This window comes from Thunnus albacares, chromosome 10, assembly GCF_914725855.1.
Source record: "Thunnus albacares chromosome 10, fThuAlb1.1, whole genome shotgun sequence".
Taxonomy (NCBI): Eukaryota; Metazoa; Chordata; class Actinopteri; order Scombriformes; family Scombridae; genus Thunnus; species Thunnus albacares.
The window spans coordinates 33,998,994-34,014,360 of NC_058115.1; the positions used below are offsets into that span (position 1 = coordinate 33,998,994).

Below are 15,367 nucleotides of genomic sequence, written 5' to 3' on the forward strand. Positions count from 1 at the left end.
AGTCATCCCAGTTGTCCAGTTGTTGAGAAGAGAGAAAATACTCTGCTGCTGCTGCACAGACTGGTTTCCAGTTACAGAGAATGTTTCCACTGATCTCCAAATTATTATTTCACATTCAAAGTTTCAACCTGAAACACCTCAGCTGCACCCAGAGCTGGAAGAAGTACTCAGATCCTTTACTGCAGTAAAAGTACTAATACAGTAATGTAAAAATACTTTATTACAAGTAAAAGTCCTGCATGAAAAATCCTCCTACAGTAAAAGTACATAAGTATTATGAGCTTGATGTAGTTAAAGTATTGCAGTAAAAGTACATAAGTATTATGAGCTTGATGTAGTTAAAGTATTGCAGTAAAAGTACATAAGTATTATGAGCTTGATGTAGTTAAAGTATTGCAGTAAAAGTACATAAGTATTATGAGCTTGATGTAGTTAAAGTATTGCAGTAAAAGTACATAAGTATTATGAGCTTGATGTAGTTAAAGTATTGCAGTAAAAGTACATAAGTATTATGAGCTTGATGTAGTTAAAGTATTGCAGTAAAAGTACATAAGTATTATGAGCTTGATGTAGTTAAAGTATTGCAGTAAAAGTACATAAGTATTATGAGCTTGATGTAGTTAAAGTATTGCAGTAAAAGTACATAAGTATTATGAGCTTGATGTAGTTAAAGTATTGCAGTAAAAGTACATAAGTATTATGAGCTTGATGTAGTTAAAGTATTGCAGTAAAAGTACATAAGTATTATGAGCTTGATGTAGTTAAAGTATTGCAGTAAAAGTACATAAGTATTATGAGCTTGATGTAGTTAAAGTATTGCAGTAAAAGTAGTGGTTTGGTCCCTCTGACTGATATATTATTATATATGACATCATTAGATTATTAATAGTGAAGCATCAGTGTTAGAGCAGCATGTTACTGTTGTAGCTGCTGGAGGTGGAGCTAGTTTACACTACTTTATATAAAGTTAGCTAGTTTAGTCCAGTGGTTCCCAACCTAGGGGTCGGGGCCCCTCCAAAGGGTCAGCAGATAAATCTGAGGGGTGGTGAGATGATTAATGGGAGAGGAAAGAAGAAAAAACAAAGTTCTGATACACAAATCTGTTTTCAGTTTTTGGGCTTTTTCTCTAATCTTTGATTTTTGCTGAAATATTGGATCATTTGAACATTTATTGAAATGAAAGCATGTGAGAAGTTTAGAGGGAAAAATCACTATTTGGTGGAGCTGTTAACAACTCATAGACATGTGAAATGTGACCCCGACTACACACTGCTTTTTGTAAGACGTCAAAAGACAAAAAGGTTGGAAACCACTGGTTTCATCTTTAACAATGTGTTGTATTTTAAAAGCTTGTTATATTATCCATTGTGTTGCATCACATGGAAATACTCAAGTAAAGTACAAGTACCTCTAAACTGTACTTCAGTACTTGAGTACATTGAAGTGATTGTAAATTAACGGCTGTCTATGAAGGACTCGGCCTGAAAAGTGATGGAAAATGTGGAGAATTGATAAGTGAATTAACCTTCAACATAAAGCAAATTGAAGTTGATCAGATTCAGTTTATAGCAGCAGAGAGCAGATCTGTCTCCTGCTGGCTCTAATGTGTCCAGGCTGTGTGTGTGTGTGTGTGTGTGTGTGTGTGTGTGTGTGTGTGTGTGTGTGTGTGTGTGTGTGTGTGTGTGTGTGTGTGGTCTCTCCTTGCAGCAGTGATTTACATCAAGCTTCACACTCCGTCCTGCTGTAATTGATTGCTGGGCGCAGTAATGAGGTGACAGCTTACACTGGCGGACTCCGTCTCTCTCATTATCTTCACCTCCTCTTTAAGAGCCAGAGAAGAAGAAGAAGAGGAGGAGGAGGAGGAGGAGGAGGAAGAAGCAGCAGCTAATGACAGAGCCCCGGCTGTACGCTCTGCTTCATTATTTATGATGTTTTAATAAGTTTTCAATCAGGAGGAGGGAGACGCTCTCCGTCCTCTCTCCTCCTGTCATGATGGAAACAGTCGTTGTAGTTTTCTTACAGTTTTAGATTCAGTGACTTTACACGTCCAAACATGTCATCGTCTCTGATGTGCATCACAAATAAACCTCCACAAACCTGAATTTGTCTGCTAACAGCTGATTCACAGGACGTTTAATGTGTGAAACATGTGTGTTTGTGGTGATTTACAGCAGATTCTCTGTTTCATCTTCAGTAGATTATAACTGTAACTGTATGTTGAGAACCTTCAGCTGCTCAAACAGTTGTAAACTTCATATTCAGAGTTTAAATTAGAGCTGCAACGATTAGTCGATACACAGAAAATTAAACAATTATCACCAGTTATCGTTTTGAGTCTTTTAAAGAAAAAGATGCTAAAATTCTCCGATTCAACTTCTTAATGTGAATATTTTCTGGTTTTTAGTCTCTATGACAATAAACTGAAGATCTGTGAGTTGAGGACAAAACAAAACACTTCCAGTTGATTGATTGATTGATTGATTGATTGATTGATTGATTGCTCTGGTTAATGTGCATAAATACATCACTGGGATGCTGGTGTGAACAATCACTCTGCAGTTTATTAGTTCACTTACTGTTTATTTTATTTATTATTGATGATGTTTATTTTGGAGGCTGCAGTTTGTGTTGTTGGTGGACTTTAATGTTTCTGATATTTAAATCAACTCTGATTCAGATAAATGAGGTGGACAAAATATTAGAAACACCTCTAAGTATGGAAACAATGGATGTAACACACACACACACACACACACACACACACACACACACACATAGCAGATCATACAGAGTCCACAGAGACTGAGGAGGGAGGAGCTGAGAGATTGTGTGTGTGTGTGTGTGTGTGTGTGTGTGTGTGTGTGTGTGTGTGTGTGTGTGTGTGTGTGTGTGTTACAGTGCGTTTTGTCTCACAGTGTATTTAATGTCTGATTGTGTATATTTTTGTGTGTATTGTTGTCACTGTGTTCACGTAGATATGTAATGTGTGTGTGTGTGTGTGTGTACATGTGTGTATCGACATGTATTGATGTGTGTGTAGATATTTGTGTGTGTATGTATAAAGGGTGTATTTATGTATCGTGTGTCTGTGTGTTTTGTGTGTTTATGTCAGATTTTGTTTGTTGTTTTGTGTATTATTGTCAGTGTGTGTTTGTCTTTGTATATATACTGTATATGTGTGTGTGTGTATAATCTGTGTATTTATGTATCGTTTGTTTTGTGTGTTTATGTCAGATTTTCTATGTTTTTTTGTGTATTATTGTCAGTGTGTGTGTGTTTGTGTATATATACTGTATATGTGTGTGTGTGTGTGTGTGTGTATACTGTATACGTGTGTGCGTGTGTGTGTGTATATACAGTGATGATTTTGTCCATGTGATTGTGTGTTTGTGTGTATTATTGTCAGTGTGTGTACTGGTTTGTATACTGGTTTGTGTATTAGTGTGAGTCTGTGTGTGTGTGTGTGTGTGTGTGCATACAGTATGTGTGTATCTGTGTGTATATATGTGTGTTATGTGTTCATATATCATTGTGTCTCAGTCTGTATTGATGTGTGTGTGTGTGTGTGTGTATCGTGGGTTTATAAGTGTATTTGTGTATATGTGTGTATGGTATCACAGTGTATCATTGTGTGTGTGTGTGCGTGCGTGTGTGTGTGCGTGCGTGCGTGTGTGTGTGTGTGTGTGTGTGCGTGCGTGCGTGCGTGTGTGTGCGTGTGCGTGTGCGTGTGCGTGCGTGCGTGCGTGCGTGCGTGCGTGCATGCGTGCGTGCGTGCGTGTGTGTGTGTGTGTGTGCGCCTCCTCTCGTCTTGTCTCCAGCTGCGTTTTAATTCAATCCTTATTGATCCATATCAGCTCTCTGAAGGACTCAGTATCATCTGAATGGAGCTCCATATTATTCTGTTCACTGCCATAAAGGGCATTAGAGCCTCCAGAGCAGCAGATCAACTTTCAGTCGATACACACTCCACACACCGTCCATCTCCCTCTAAACCCCCCCACCACCACCCCCACCCCCCCCCTCTCAGTGCTCAGGGTGTCTCTTTAAAGGCTCAGTTCACCCAAATCAGAATAAAACCAGAGGTACAGTATTTCTCTTTGTTTTGCTTTTATTGGTCCAGATTCAGAGATTTCCGTCTTTCAACGCCGACGTCTCTTTCCAAAAACGGAGGAGTCTGAATAATCCTCACAGCACACAGGAGACCGTTCTGCTTCCTAGCAAAGAAATAGTGCCCAAGAAACACCGTCACAGCGTCGTATTCTGACCTTTTCTATGTTTAAGAGAAACACAGATGATGTATATTAACAATAAAACTACACACAGTTACTGATTCCACCGTAGTCAGAGTATAAAAAAGCTTCAAGATATTTAGATTTACACACCTTCATCTAATCAATCCCTTCATTTATACATTCATTTAAAGGGACATTCCCCTTAGTATGAAATATATGACGACTCTGTTGTTGTCATTAAAGTAAAGGAGTTTTAAACATTTTCAGCTGCTAATTCATAATATTTTAAAGGATTCTTACTCAGTATTCAGGTGTGAAGCAGCTTTACTCCACATTTAGATTCAATATAAAACATGAACATGTTTTAAGGGATTTTATTTGAATGAATTAACACTTTTTAAAGGTTAAAAACCCTTAAAATGTACAAATTACACTGCAGGTTCCCTTTAATTTAGACCATAAAAGCACCTAAACCTTTGAATTATATACAATTATAATGTATTAAAGGGGTTTTAAGGTGTAAAACTCATCACACACACACACCTTAGTTTTCACTTAATTACTTAATAACAGTTGAGTTTTTCACTTAATTTATAAAATAATAGTTGAGTAGTTTTAAGGGATTTTTTATGCCTTTAAAACAAACATATAATCTAACACAACATCTTCTGTTATATGTTATAATTCATCCATTTATCCATTAAGTTTCCCTTTATAATCCCATTTTTATTAAAGGGTGAATTCATGTAATTTTAAGGCTTTAAACTGAAGGTAAAGAAAGCTGTAAAAATACCTTCAGACTCCAGAGAGAAAGCAGTCTGAGCTCCTGCTGTGTGTTTTTAAGATATTGTTACTGTCTTATTGAGGTGGAAATCGATGCCGACCTCACAGAGCCCCCATTTATATCTCCACCCCCCCCCCCCCCCACCCCTGCAGAGTGAGGAGGAGGAGGAGGAGGAGGAGGAGGTGGAAAAAGATGGGGGTGTGGGTATTCTGCAGAGGTTATCCTTTGGTTAATGTGACATGTCTGTCTGCGACCTTGCCGCTTGTTAACTGCCCGGATTATTATTGTGATAATGTGGCAATTAAAAAGGGAGCGCTCCATCAGAACGGGAGGGGGGGCTTATGGTCCGAGAGATGGATGTGCAGAGATTACAAGGCAGTGGGAAATGCATTAAGGTTGCAATCCATTCTGACTGGATGGCGAGGAGTCCCACTGTCCTCCTCCCGAAGCTGCGGGTTATTACCGCCCGCGTCCTCATTGATATCCATTCCCAATCAATACTCTTCTGCTGCCGTAAAAAATCGGCGTAAATCACAGACGGCGAGCGAGAGAGAGCGAGCGAGAGATCGGACGTGCGGCAGGAAAAATCAAAAGGCGGCTCCTAATGAGATGCCATAAGTCTACAGGAAGTGTCGACTGTCGTTGTCGAGACGCCGCCGCTGAATGAAAATTTCATCTTCTGCTGAGAGAAAAGACGAAACAAGAAACAGAAAGAAGAAGAAGAAATGTTGACAGTTTAACCCAGTTTATCATTGAATTATTGTCTTTGTGGTATAATTAAATGAGTCAAAGCGTCTTGTTGTTGTTGTTGTTGTTGTTGTTGTTGTTGGTGAAACTTGTCCTGATGTGAAATGAGTCCAGCTGAGTCCGGCTTCATCTTCCTGTCCCCGTCCTCTCTCATCCTGCAGGTGTTTTTAAAGTGTAGAGACTCACCTGCTCTGTTTTCTTTGTTTTATTCTTTCAGATTCTTCCTGAAGTTCTTCCTCAAGTGCAATCAGAACTGTTTGAAAAATGCAGGAAACCCGCGAGACATGCGGAGGTTCCAGGTAAGAAAACACCTGAGACGTCGTCACTGATCAACTCTTTATTTGATCTCTGTAGTCTGTTTGAAATGACCCGGAGGTGTTTTGCGTGTGTGCAGGTGGTGGTGTCCACTACAGTCAACGTGGACGGTCACGTGCTGGCGGTGTCAGACAACATGTTCGTCCACAACAACTCTAAACATGGCCGCCGCGCCCGGCGCCTGGACCCCTCTGAAGGTAAGACGTCGCTCAGAGACTCAGAGATAAATGGAGAGATGTTCTTCAACCCTCATATGATCACAGTTAGTGTGATCTTTACAACAAATACACCTTCACTGCCTTATCTTTGATTGGAAAATGGTGCAAAACTACACAAAAACAGAGTAAAACGGAGCAAAAACCAGTGAACATTTTCTAAGACAAAGGAAAGTGTGGGATGAAGCTCTGCAGTGAAGCAGAACACTGAGGCAGTTTGAGGAAATTGTGCTTTAAAGGTACATCAGGTTCATATGAAAGCGTCCAGCTGCAGAAGTCGTCCGTCCTGCCTGAGCTCCCGTCGGACGCCCCCGCACCGTCGGGCGAGGCTGGCAACGAACAAACGCTCTGTTCTTCCAGCGTCCACAGCGACCAAATAAAACGCATCGCTAAAGTATAAACTTCACACGATGAAACTCGACTCGGAGGCTGGAACTCAGCGGCAACATTTCCTCTGAAGTTGTAAACTTTAATACCACTTCGCCTGTCCCCACTCTAATAAAACCCTCCGCCTCGCTGCGCCACTTCCAGCAGTGATGACATAAGTCTCTTGTTGACTTCGTCCAACTTGGGGTGCCAGATGGGTGGGGCTTAATCACACCAGTTACCAGGCTTTACACACAGAATCAGAAAAGATGTTGAGAGGTAAACAAACCTTCAGCAGAGGAAAACAAACAAAAAATGTATTTGCTAAAGCTATTTGACACCAATTGTTACTTAACAAATGAACAGTATTTTCCTTCTCTAACGTCCTCTGAAGTTGTGTAAATGAGACTTTTATTGGAGTGATGACATAAGTCTTTTGTTTTTTATCCTGCTTGGAGCACCAGACGGGGGGGCTTTATGACGTCATGTCATTTAGGTTGTCTCAGGTAAAATGTAAAACTAAATTGATTCTCAGAAAAGTCTTTATAAAACTCCCAACACTCAGTGTGTCATCTTATTTGGCAAACCCCTCCTGTCTGGCACTTCCAAATAGGTGAAACAAACACACACTACTTGAGCCCAATCTGACATCACCAGCCAAACCGACTTCCCTCTCTCCTCCATCAAACCACCCAACGGTGCAGTTTCCCCCCCGACTCCTTTAAAAGTTTGAGACTTCTAGGAAAGATGGTGTAACTTCTTTGCTTGTTTTAATCTACGTGGGACACCAGAGGGGTGGAGCTTACCATATCAGGGCATCAGGAAGTATTAGGTAAAAATATCACTAACTAAAAAGTGGACTAAGTGGACTTTCACCTTAAATACATCTGTCTAAACTTTCCAACACTCAACATTTAGTCCTGGGAGGCAAACTCCACCCGCCTTGGACATACAATAGAGTAAATCAAACTCAGAAAAGTGTTGTGTACTTCCTCTCTCACCTCCCCACCACTGAGCTCTGCAGTTTCTCCTCAACTCCCTTAAAAGTTTTCAGCTACTACACTACAGATGAATAAATCTCTTGTTTGTTTCGACCCACTTGGAGCACCAGGCGGGTGGGGTTTATGATAATATAATGTATATATAATGCATGTATAATATAATGTAGATAGTATCAGGTGAGATGTCACAGAAAGGTAAAATAACTTGACTCTCAGATAAATCCTGTGTATCCGACACTTCAGATGATAAGACAGACACTCACTTTGCAATTTCAGCGGCGACCAAGGTCAAAGTTGAAATGGTTTGAATTTGAAATTGCCACCGAGCGCTGCACCACGCCAAGGTTAACACTTCTGCCTGGTTGGGCGCCAGCGTAGAGCAGTTTCACCTCCGATCATGTGTAAGTACCTGTACTGTGTCATCCTCTTTGGCAATCTCCACCCATCTGGCATGTCCAAAAAATGAAAACAAACCTAGTTGGTACACCGGTTTGGTGGGGCTTACCATATCAGGTCATCAGAAAGTATCAGATAAGTATGTCGGTCACATAAAAGTAGACTGGACTGACTTTCATTCACTCCTGTCTTCCTGAAACTTATCATTCAGTCCTGTGAGACTAACCCCACCCATCTGAGATGTACAACAGAGTAAAACAAACCCTAAAGCAATTTGGCACCAGTCAGACATCAAACACCCATCGTGTCCTCCGTCTCTCACCCCCCAAACGAACTACCTCTGCAGTTTCCCTCGACTTGTTTTAAAGTTTGAGGCTTTTCCAGGAGCCAGTGATGGAATTGTCTCGTTTGGTTTAACCTACTTGCAACACCAGATGGGTGGTGTTTATCACACTGGGGGCGTTTCAGACAGGATAAGGTTGTTGATCAAAGAAAAAGCGGATTAAGCTGACCTCCCATGAATGCCCAAACTTTTTCCATCCTTACTTTGCTATCCTGTGTGGCAAACCCCACCTGTCTGGCACGTCCAAAGGGATAAAACAAACGCTATTTGACACCAATCTGTCAGTGATACCCATTGGTTGAGATGCGCTTCTTTCTCACCTTGAGACATTGAGGAAACTTCATCAAATCAGCACTTAAACATTCATGCACAGAAGCGGCGCTCAGAGGGCGCCGGGCGCACTGTACGGTGTCCTGCAGGGGCCAAAAGGGGCCCGTTGTTTACCAGACAGCCCTGTACGGCAGCCCACGGAGGAAAGCTTGGGGCCTTTCATCTCATCCAGACTGGGATGTTTTCAGAGGCGATAAAAAGCCCCAACATCTGCTCCCGGCTTTGTCACGAACCCTCAGCTTCCCTCCTCCCCGTGATAAAACTTTCCACCGCCGCCTGTTCGTTGCCTTTGTGCTCTATTCATTTGATTGGAAAGTCCCCCAGTCCCCTCCCCCCCCCCCGAACCCATCGGACTGTTTGTTTACTGCTGTGACAAAAGGGGAAAATTAATAAGGAGATGATAATCGACTCGGAGCGGGAGAAGCCTCGACCCTCTTCTGCTGCTGCTGCTTTCATCTGGAAACTCTGAGCGACTTTTAAAAGTTGTTGCTGTGATTGGCGGCGGCGGCGCTGAAGGTCCTGAAGCGCCTAAAAAAAGTTCATCCTTCACTTTAAAATCAGTGTAGTCTCTGAACTTCTAGCTACACATCCGTATGTCACTAAACATGGCAAGAATTACTCACTAGAACATTAAAAGTGTATTAATACGCAGCTGAAAATAGTCCTCAAAAATGCACTATTTCCTGTTCGAGTAAAGAAATTAATGAAACTTTCTTAAAAATGAAACTGCACATTTGTGAGCTGTTAACAAAGATTTATGAGATTTTTTGAAAACATTTGAAATAAGAACAGTTTCATCCTTTTAAGCCTTAATACAATTTTACATGACTGATTTTTAATATCTTATTTATGCTACAAATACTCAAATAACTGTTTGATTATAGTTTCTATAGTTTTTTAATGTAATCAACCAATTTAATACAGACTATATTCGATTATAGACTTATAAACTCCCTTAAAATGATTAGTATGAAGAACTGCTCAAGTGTTAAATCGATGCATTTCGTCTTGTGGCCTGACAGTTGATTGTTATCTGGTGGAGGTTTTTATGCAAAGTAATGTGTACATGTGTTATTAAGGTCATTAGTGTCAGTGCCTCACCTGTCTCATTAAGCCAGAGAACCACAAAAAAATTAAAAACAATGAAGAAGATGATTTACACATTTACCAGATTTCTTCTCCACTGGCTCGTACTGCCAGTAACTTATAGTAGTTGGACATGGCTCCACTAATAGCGGTGAAAATTGTAACTGGAATGTTTTAATAGAGTCTGAACACGGCTTTATAGATCACATCATAGTAAACAATAGAAAACCCAAAGCTCTGACTGGAATATCAAATCATCCTCCCAATAAAACGGCTGTCGGTCCGGGAAAAGGTTGTAAACCTGCGGAGCCTCTGATCAGTCCGTCCGCCTGTCTGACTCGACTGGGCTCAGTCTAGTCATCACGGAGACACTGTTTATACCACTTATTGATCTCTATGGCACTGGAAAACCAATCATTTTGCATGTATTAGTAGAGGACTAACAGGCTGCTGGCTGATGTGTCCTGTGTGGATGGAAATCTGCCTGAAAGCTTGTTAGAAAACTGAGTAAATTCAATAAATAGCTGCAGTTGTGTTAAAGGGTTTGTTGTCTTATTCTAAAACACAGCAGTCTTGTTTTGAAGGTCAAAGGATCAAAAAGTCAAATAGAATCAATGAAGCAGGAATCTGTGTTGGTGTTTCACACTTTTCCCAAACAGTGAGATTAAAACTGACATTTTAAAATCTGTAATCTAGTGAAAGTCTACTCTGTTTAATGTGTTCTGCCTAAAATCTTTCAGTTGTATTAAAATGTCCTCTCTGTCTTCAGTGCTAATCACAAGCTTTGTTCCAAAAATTGTGAGTTTTCTGGCAAGAAAATTAAACAAAGTAGAAACAGGAAGTAGTCTGACACACTTTGGCTTAAATTCCTGATTCACAAGTTTTCTATGAGGAAGGAAGACTTTGGCTTCCCTGAACTAAAGTTTTGACTGCTAAACTAATCTGTTAGCTAACATGAACCAAACTGCTTTAGCTGCTAAACTGAAACATTATTTAGCAGCTAATATTAACTGTTAGCTAAACTCCACCAGTTTGAGGAGGTGAAATTGAACCCTTAGTTTAACTCCTGTCAGCTGCTAAATCAAACCGTTAATTTACAGTAATTGCTAACTTGAACCTAATTGTTTCAGTTTGTAACCTTTAGCCTTTAGCCAAACTCAACAGATCTGTTTTAGCTGCTATAACCTCAACTGTAAACCTCATACAAACTGTTTAAATAGCTGAAACTATTAATGTACCGTTAACATTGTTTTAAACACTGTTTTAGGTAACTGAAAACCTAACTAAGATAAACTAAACTGTTAGCTAAACGTTAGCTAATCTGACAAAACTGTTTTAGCTGGTAACTGAATTTTTAGCTAACGTTTTAGCTAACTGCTTGGATTGATAAATTGACATTGTTACTCAAAGGCTAACAACAAACTTTATCTTCTAAAATGAAATTTGAAAAAATATTTTTAGCCGCTCTAACTAACTTTAAGCTAGCTTACATCAACCAAATGGTTTAAGTGCTAAAACTTAATCAAACTGTTGTAGCTGTTAAACAGAACACTTTTCTAACCTCAACTGAAACGTTAGCTAACCTGAACCACAGTTCTTTTAAAAGTGTAAATATGTAATTTTATGTTAATGTTTGTATTTCTGAGACCTGCTATTTAAACTTTCTCTTATTATCTGTGAGATATTTAGTTGTGAGTTATTTTATGTCTCATGGCTCTGTTGTGTCGCCTGTGTTTCCGAAGCAGCCACTCCCTGCATTAAAGCCATCAGCCCGAGCGAGGGTTGGACGACCGGCGGGGCCACCGTCATCCTCATCGGGGACAACTTCTTCGACGGCCTGCAGGTCGTCTTCGGCACCATGCTGGTCTGGAGTGAGGTGAGAAGAAACTACATTTTTTACTTCTTATGAAAACAAAAGAGGACGACGCTTGTGTCCTGATTGAGAGCTGTAAATAGGAGAACGATCAGATGTTCCACCTGTGATCACCTGACCCAGAGATTTCACAGACTGAACACAGCTGCACACACTGTACATCATGTTCTCCATCTTCTCCTTTTACACACACATTCATCAACACACACACACACACACACACACACACACACACACATTGGTAAAAACACCTGCATCTGTATCTGCAGCTCCGCCAGGTCTGCATGTCCCCAAAAATATGTAGATTTAGTGCGTGTTGAGCTGCGGGAGGAGCTGCGCATACGGCGCGCCATGAAATATTGAAGCAAGTCCAGAGGAGCAGAACACCTGGCAGGGGGAAGGAGGGAAGATATACCTCCACACGCTGTTCGCTTCACATCACACGCCGCTGACGGAGCTCCTCACTTTGATCAGCGTCGTCTCGCGGCGAGCAGACGGACTCCAAAGCCCAGCATCCCCCTGAAAACAGACTGCACGCTGACCCAGATTGGAGGAAGCCAGTCGGAGTGTTTTCCTCTCAAAGTTTTTTTTGCAGAAAGAAAAAATCTGCAGGTTTTTTATTACGTACCTGATAAAAAATAAGACATTTCATATCAACACCGTACAGAAATATCACGCTGTAATCTTCATTTTTTATTTATTTTAAAAAATTTGGAGGGTTTTTGAGTCGCTATAGAAGCTTTATATTGATAAATGGATGGATACTGTGCACATCCAGTCCTGCAACAAGGGAAAAGGAGAAGCTGTCTGCAGATTTCATCCTGCAGGCGAACATTCACGTAAACAAGAAACAAGCTAGTTTAAGAGCAGAGATTTTGTTTTTCTGCAGGTTTACTGTCAAAATTCTTTCAATTCTTAAAGTTGAAATGTAAAGAATCTGGTCTCCAGGTGCAACTGATCTGTATCTGTGTGTGTGTGTGTTTTTGTGTTTGCGTGTGACGTCATGCAGCTGATCACCCCCCACGCCATCCGGGTCCAGACGCCCCCTCGTCACATCCCCGGGGTCGTGGAGGTCACGCTGTCCTACAAGTCCAAGCAGTTCTGCAAAGGAGCGCCGGGACGCTTCGTCTACACCGGTAAGACCGACGATAAAACGCAAACACACGCTCGCTGATGAACAGACAGGAAGTCAAAAACCTCCGGTCGCTGCTTCTGTCGTCCAGTTTCTCCAGTTTAATCTTCTTACTGGAGGAAAGTTTCCTGCTCAGAGTAAAGAGGAGACTGTATGAGAGGTTCTGTTTGCTTCTGGAAATGATGATAATACTTGTGTGTGTGTGTTTTAATGGCGGTTAAGGTAAAGATCATAATTTTATTAGGTTTTCTTTCCTCTGGTGAACGTAGTGAACGTCTGAATGTTCTGCAGAGAAACTGAAAGTGTGTTTTAGCTGTTTTGTCATAAATATTTCTTTTTTTGGTAATATTGTCCCACTTTCTCGTTCTGACCTGAACAGAAACAGCTGCAAAAAGCTTCTAGATTTGCCTGCCTTTAAACTTAAAGAGCCCACAGTTTTACTAATCACAAAAGATGAAGATCAATATCTTACTGATTAGTTTATTGGACAGCGGTTGGTGTTTTTAGATGTACATACATCATCATCCACACCTCACTTTCAAGGTTTCAGACTGTTGTCTTGGATTAAATCCTCCCTGTTAGACAATGTTTTGAGTCTTTTTGGAGACTTTCCTCACTGATCAACAACTAATCAGACACTTTATTGATCACCAAAGAGCTGTGTCTCTTAAAAAGAATGTTTTTGGCATCTGAAGTTGTTAATTTGCACCTAAAATCCATTTTTGATGCTTGGGTTTGTAGACAAAAGACAAAAATGAACTCTGATATATTATTGAGTGAATGTTGAACCCTGATTTACTGCCTTAAATGTCACTTTAAACATTCTTCAACATCTCCAGATCACTTAAAATTCATCCATCAGATTTGGTATCTCTGGAAACTTTGGGATCTCCTCTAGAATTTAAAATAAAGTTTTGAGGGTTTGAACAAAGTTTGGACAAACAACATGAGTTTATAATGTTGGACTGAAGCTCTCTGGGCTTGAGGAAGAGCTTTAAGGAAGAGCTTTAAGGTCTTTAGACTTGAGTCTTGTTGATACGGACCAGGCTCTCCCTACGTGACGTAAACATCTCCCCCGGCGTGACGGTCCTGTCTTCTTCTTCTCAACTCGTCCTTCAGAGTCTTTGTCTGCCATCCGGAGTTAAACATCCACCATGTGTCCGTATCTCTCTCTCCAATCGGTGCTTTTACTATTCCCGATTATTCTGTCAGAATATCCAGATGTCATTCAAAGTAGCAGAAAGGTCAGATGGAAGGCTGTTTAGTGCGATAAGTAAATGTCATTGCGTCGGGTCGTGAAAGAGGCGAGCGTGTTCGGGCTTTCTGTTTAACACCAGTTTATCATCGCTCTCTTCCTCTCGCTCTCGTCTTTGTTGGAGGCGCCGCCTCCTCCGACGGCGGCGGGACGCACAGGAGGGGTAGAGACGGACGCTCACAATGGACGGAGCGGCCGCCGCCGCCGCCTCCTTTTGCAATGCTAATCTGTGATTCCATTTGCAGATATGACTGACAAGAGCCCGGAGCTTTTTTTTGCTTTGATGTGGAGGATGTGTTGTGAATAGAGAGCCTGTTGTTATCTCTGCGTCCATTAGAGTGTCTTCTCCTCAGAAACACGCAGGACGGCCGGCAGGACTTTAAAGGACCACGCCGCCATGTTTTAATATATCACAGCTAAATAAATATAGAGAAGAAGAAGAAAACCATCAGTTTACAGTCAAGCATCTGCTCTCCATGTCTCCCAGAAATCCTGCAAAACGTGAAAAAATAATATAAATAATATTTTATTTAGCAAAAGTAATGACAACAACACATGGATATATGAATCAAAAATAAAAATGAGATTAATAAATATGCATAAAAAATAAAATAAAGTTGAAACAAATAAAAGAACAGTAAGAGGCGTTCACTGGTTTCCGTTCATTTCTGTACTGTGTGAACGTTGACTTACAGGAAGTTTGAGCTGCTTTTACTATTATTTTCTTATTATAAGCTGCTAGAAGAGTTGATGCAGTGTGATTTATCTCTTATTATAACATATAACTGTGCCGCAGCATCATCATTCTAATAAACAATAAAACAGTTAAAATGAGACGTGATGTTGACTGTGATGGATTTTTTTCTCTCTGCAGCAAGTTTCAAGTCTGCAAAAATGATTTTAATCATAAAAATGAGCAGCGAGAGGAAGAAAAAAAACACATTCAGTCTTTAACAGTTATTTAATCATTTTACAGCACAGAACATTTAGTCAGACGTGAGATGTGGGAAGAGAAGTAAAAAAAAACACAAAGAAGTTAGAATACAGGATGTAGATTGAAGCTGCTGTTCAGGAGTGTAAACAACCAAACAGACGTTACAACCACATGACAAACACAAATAAAACCAGTTATAAATAAGAAATATATTCAGGGAATAAACTACATCAAAGTCCTGCTGAATGTAACAGTACATGACTAATATTAGTGTATTAGTGCAGTGCAACACTCTGAAATGTTGTTGTAGGACATTACGACTGTTTCACCATATAGAAGATATTTTATCATCTTATAA

The 15,367-nt window shown here is 40.5% G+C and overlaps 1 protein-coding gene across 5 annotated transcripts in view; it reads left to right on the forward strand.

Annotated features, from left to right (window-relative positions):
- LOC122990057 (transcription factor COE3-like) overlaps positions 1–15,367 on the forward strand; it is a 164,110-nt gene that overhangs the window by 99,439 nt on the left and 49,304 nt on the right. For 3 of the 5 annotated variants that reach the window (XM_044363187.1, XM_044363189.1, XM_044363190.1), the window contains exons 7-10: positions 5,981–6,062; positions 6,158–6,275; positions 11,558–11,691; positions 12,698–12,824. In XM_044363187.1, the coding sequence (XP_044219122.1) occupies positions 5,981–6,062; positions 6,158–6,275; positions 11,558–11,691; positions 12,698–12,824 (461 nt within the window). The remainder of the gene's footprint in view (positions 1–5,980; positions 6,063–6,157; positions 6,276–11,557; positions 11,692–12,697; positions 12,825–15,367) is intronic. The other 2 variants (XM_044363188.1, XM_044363191.1) reach the window with 1 other exon arrangement.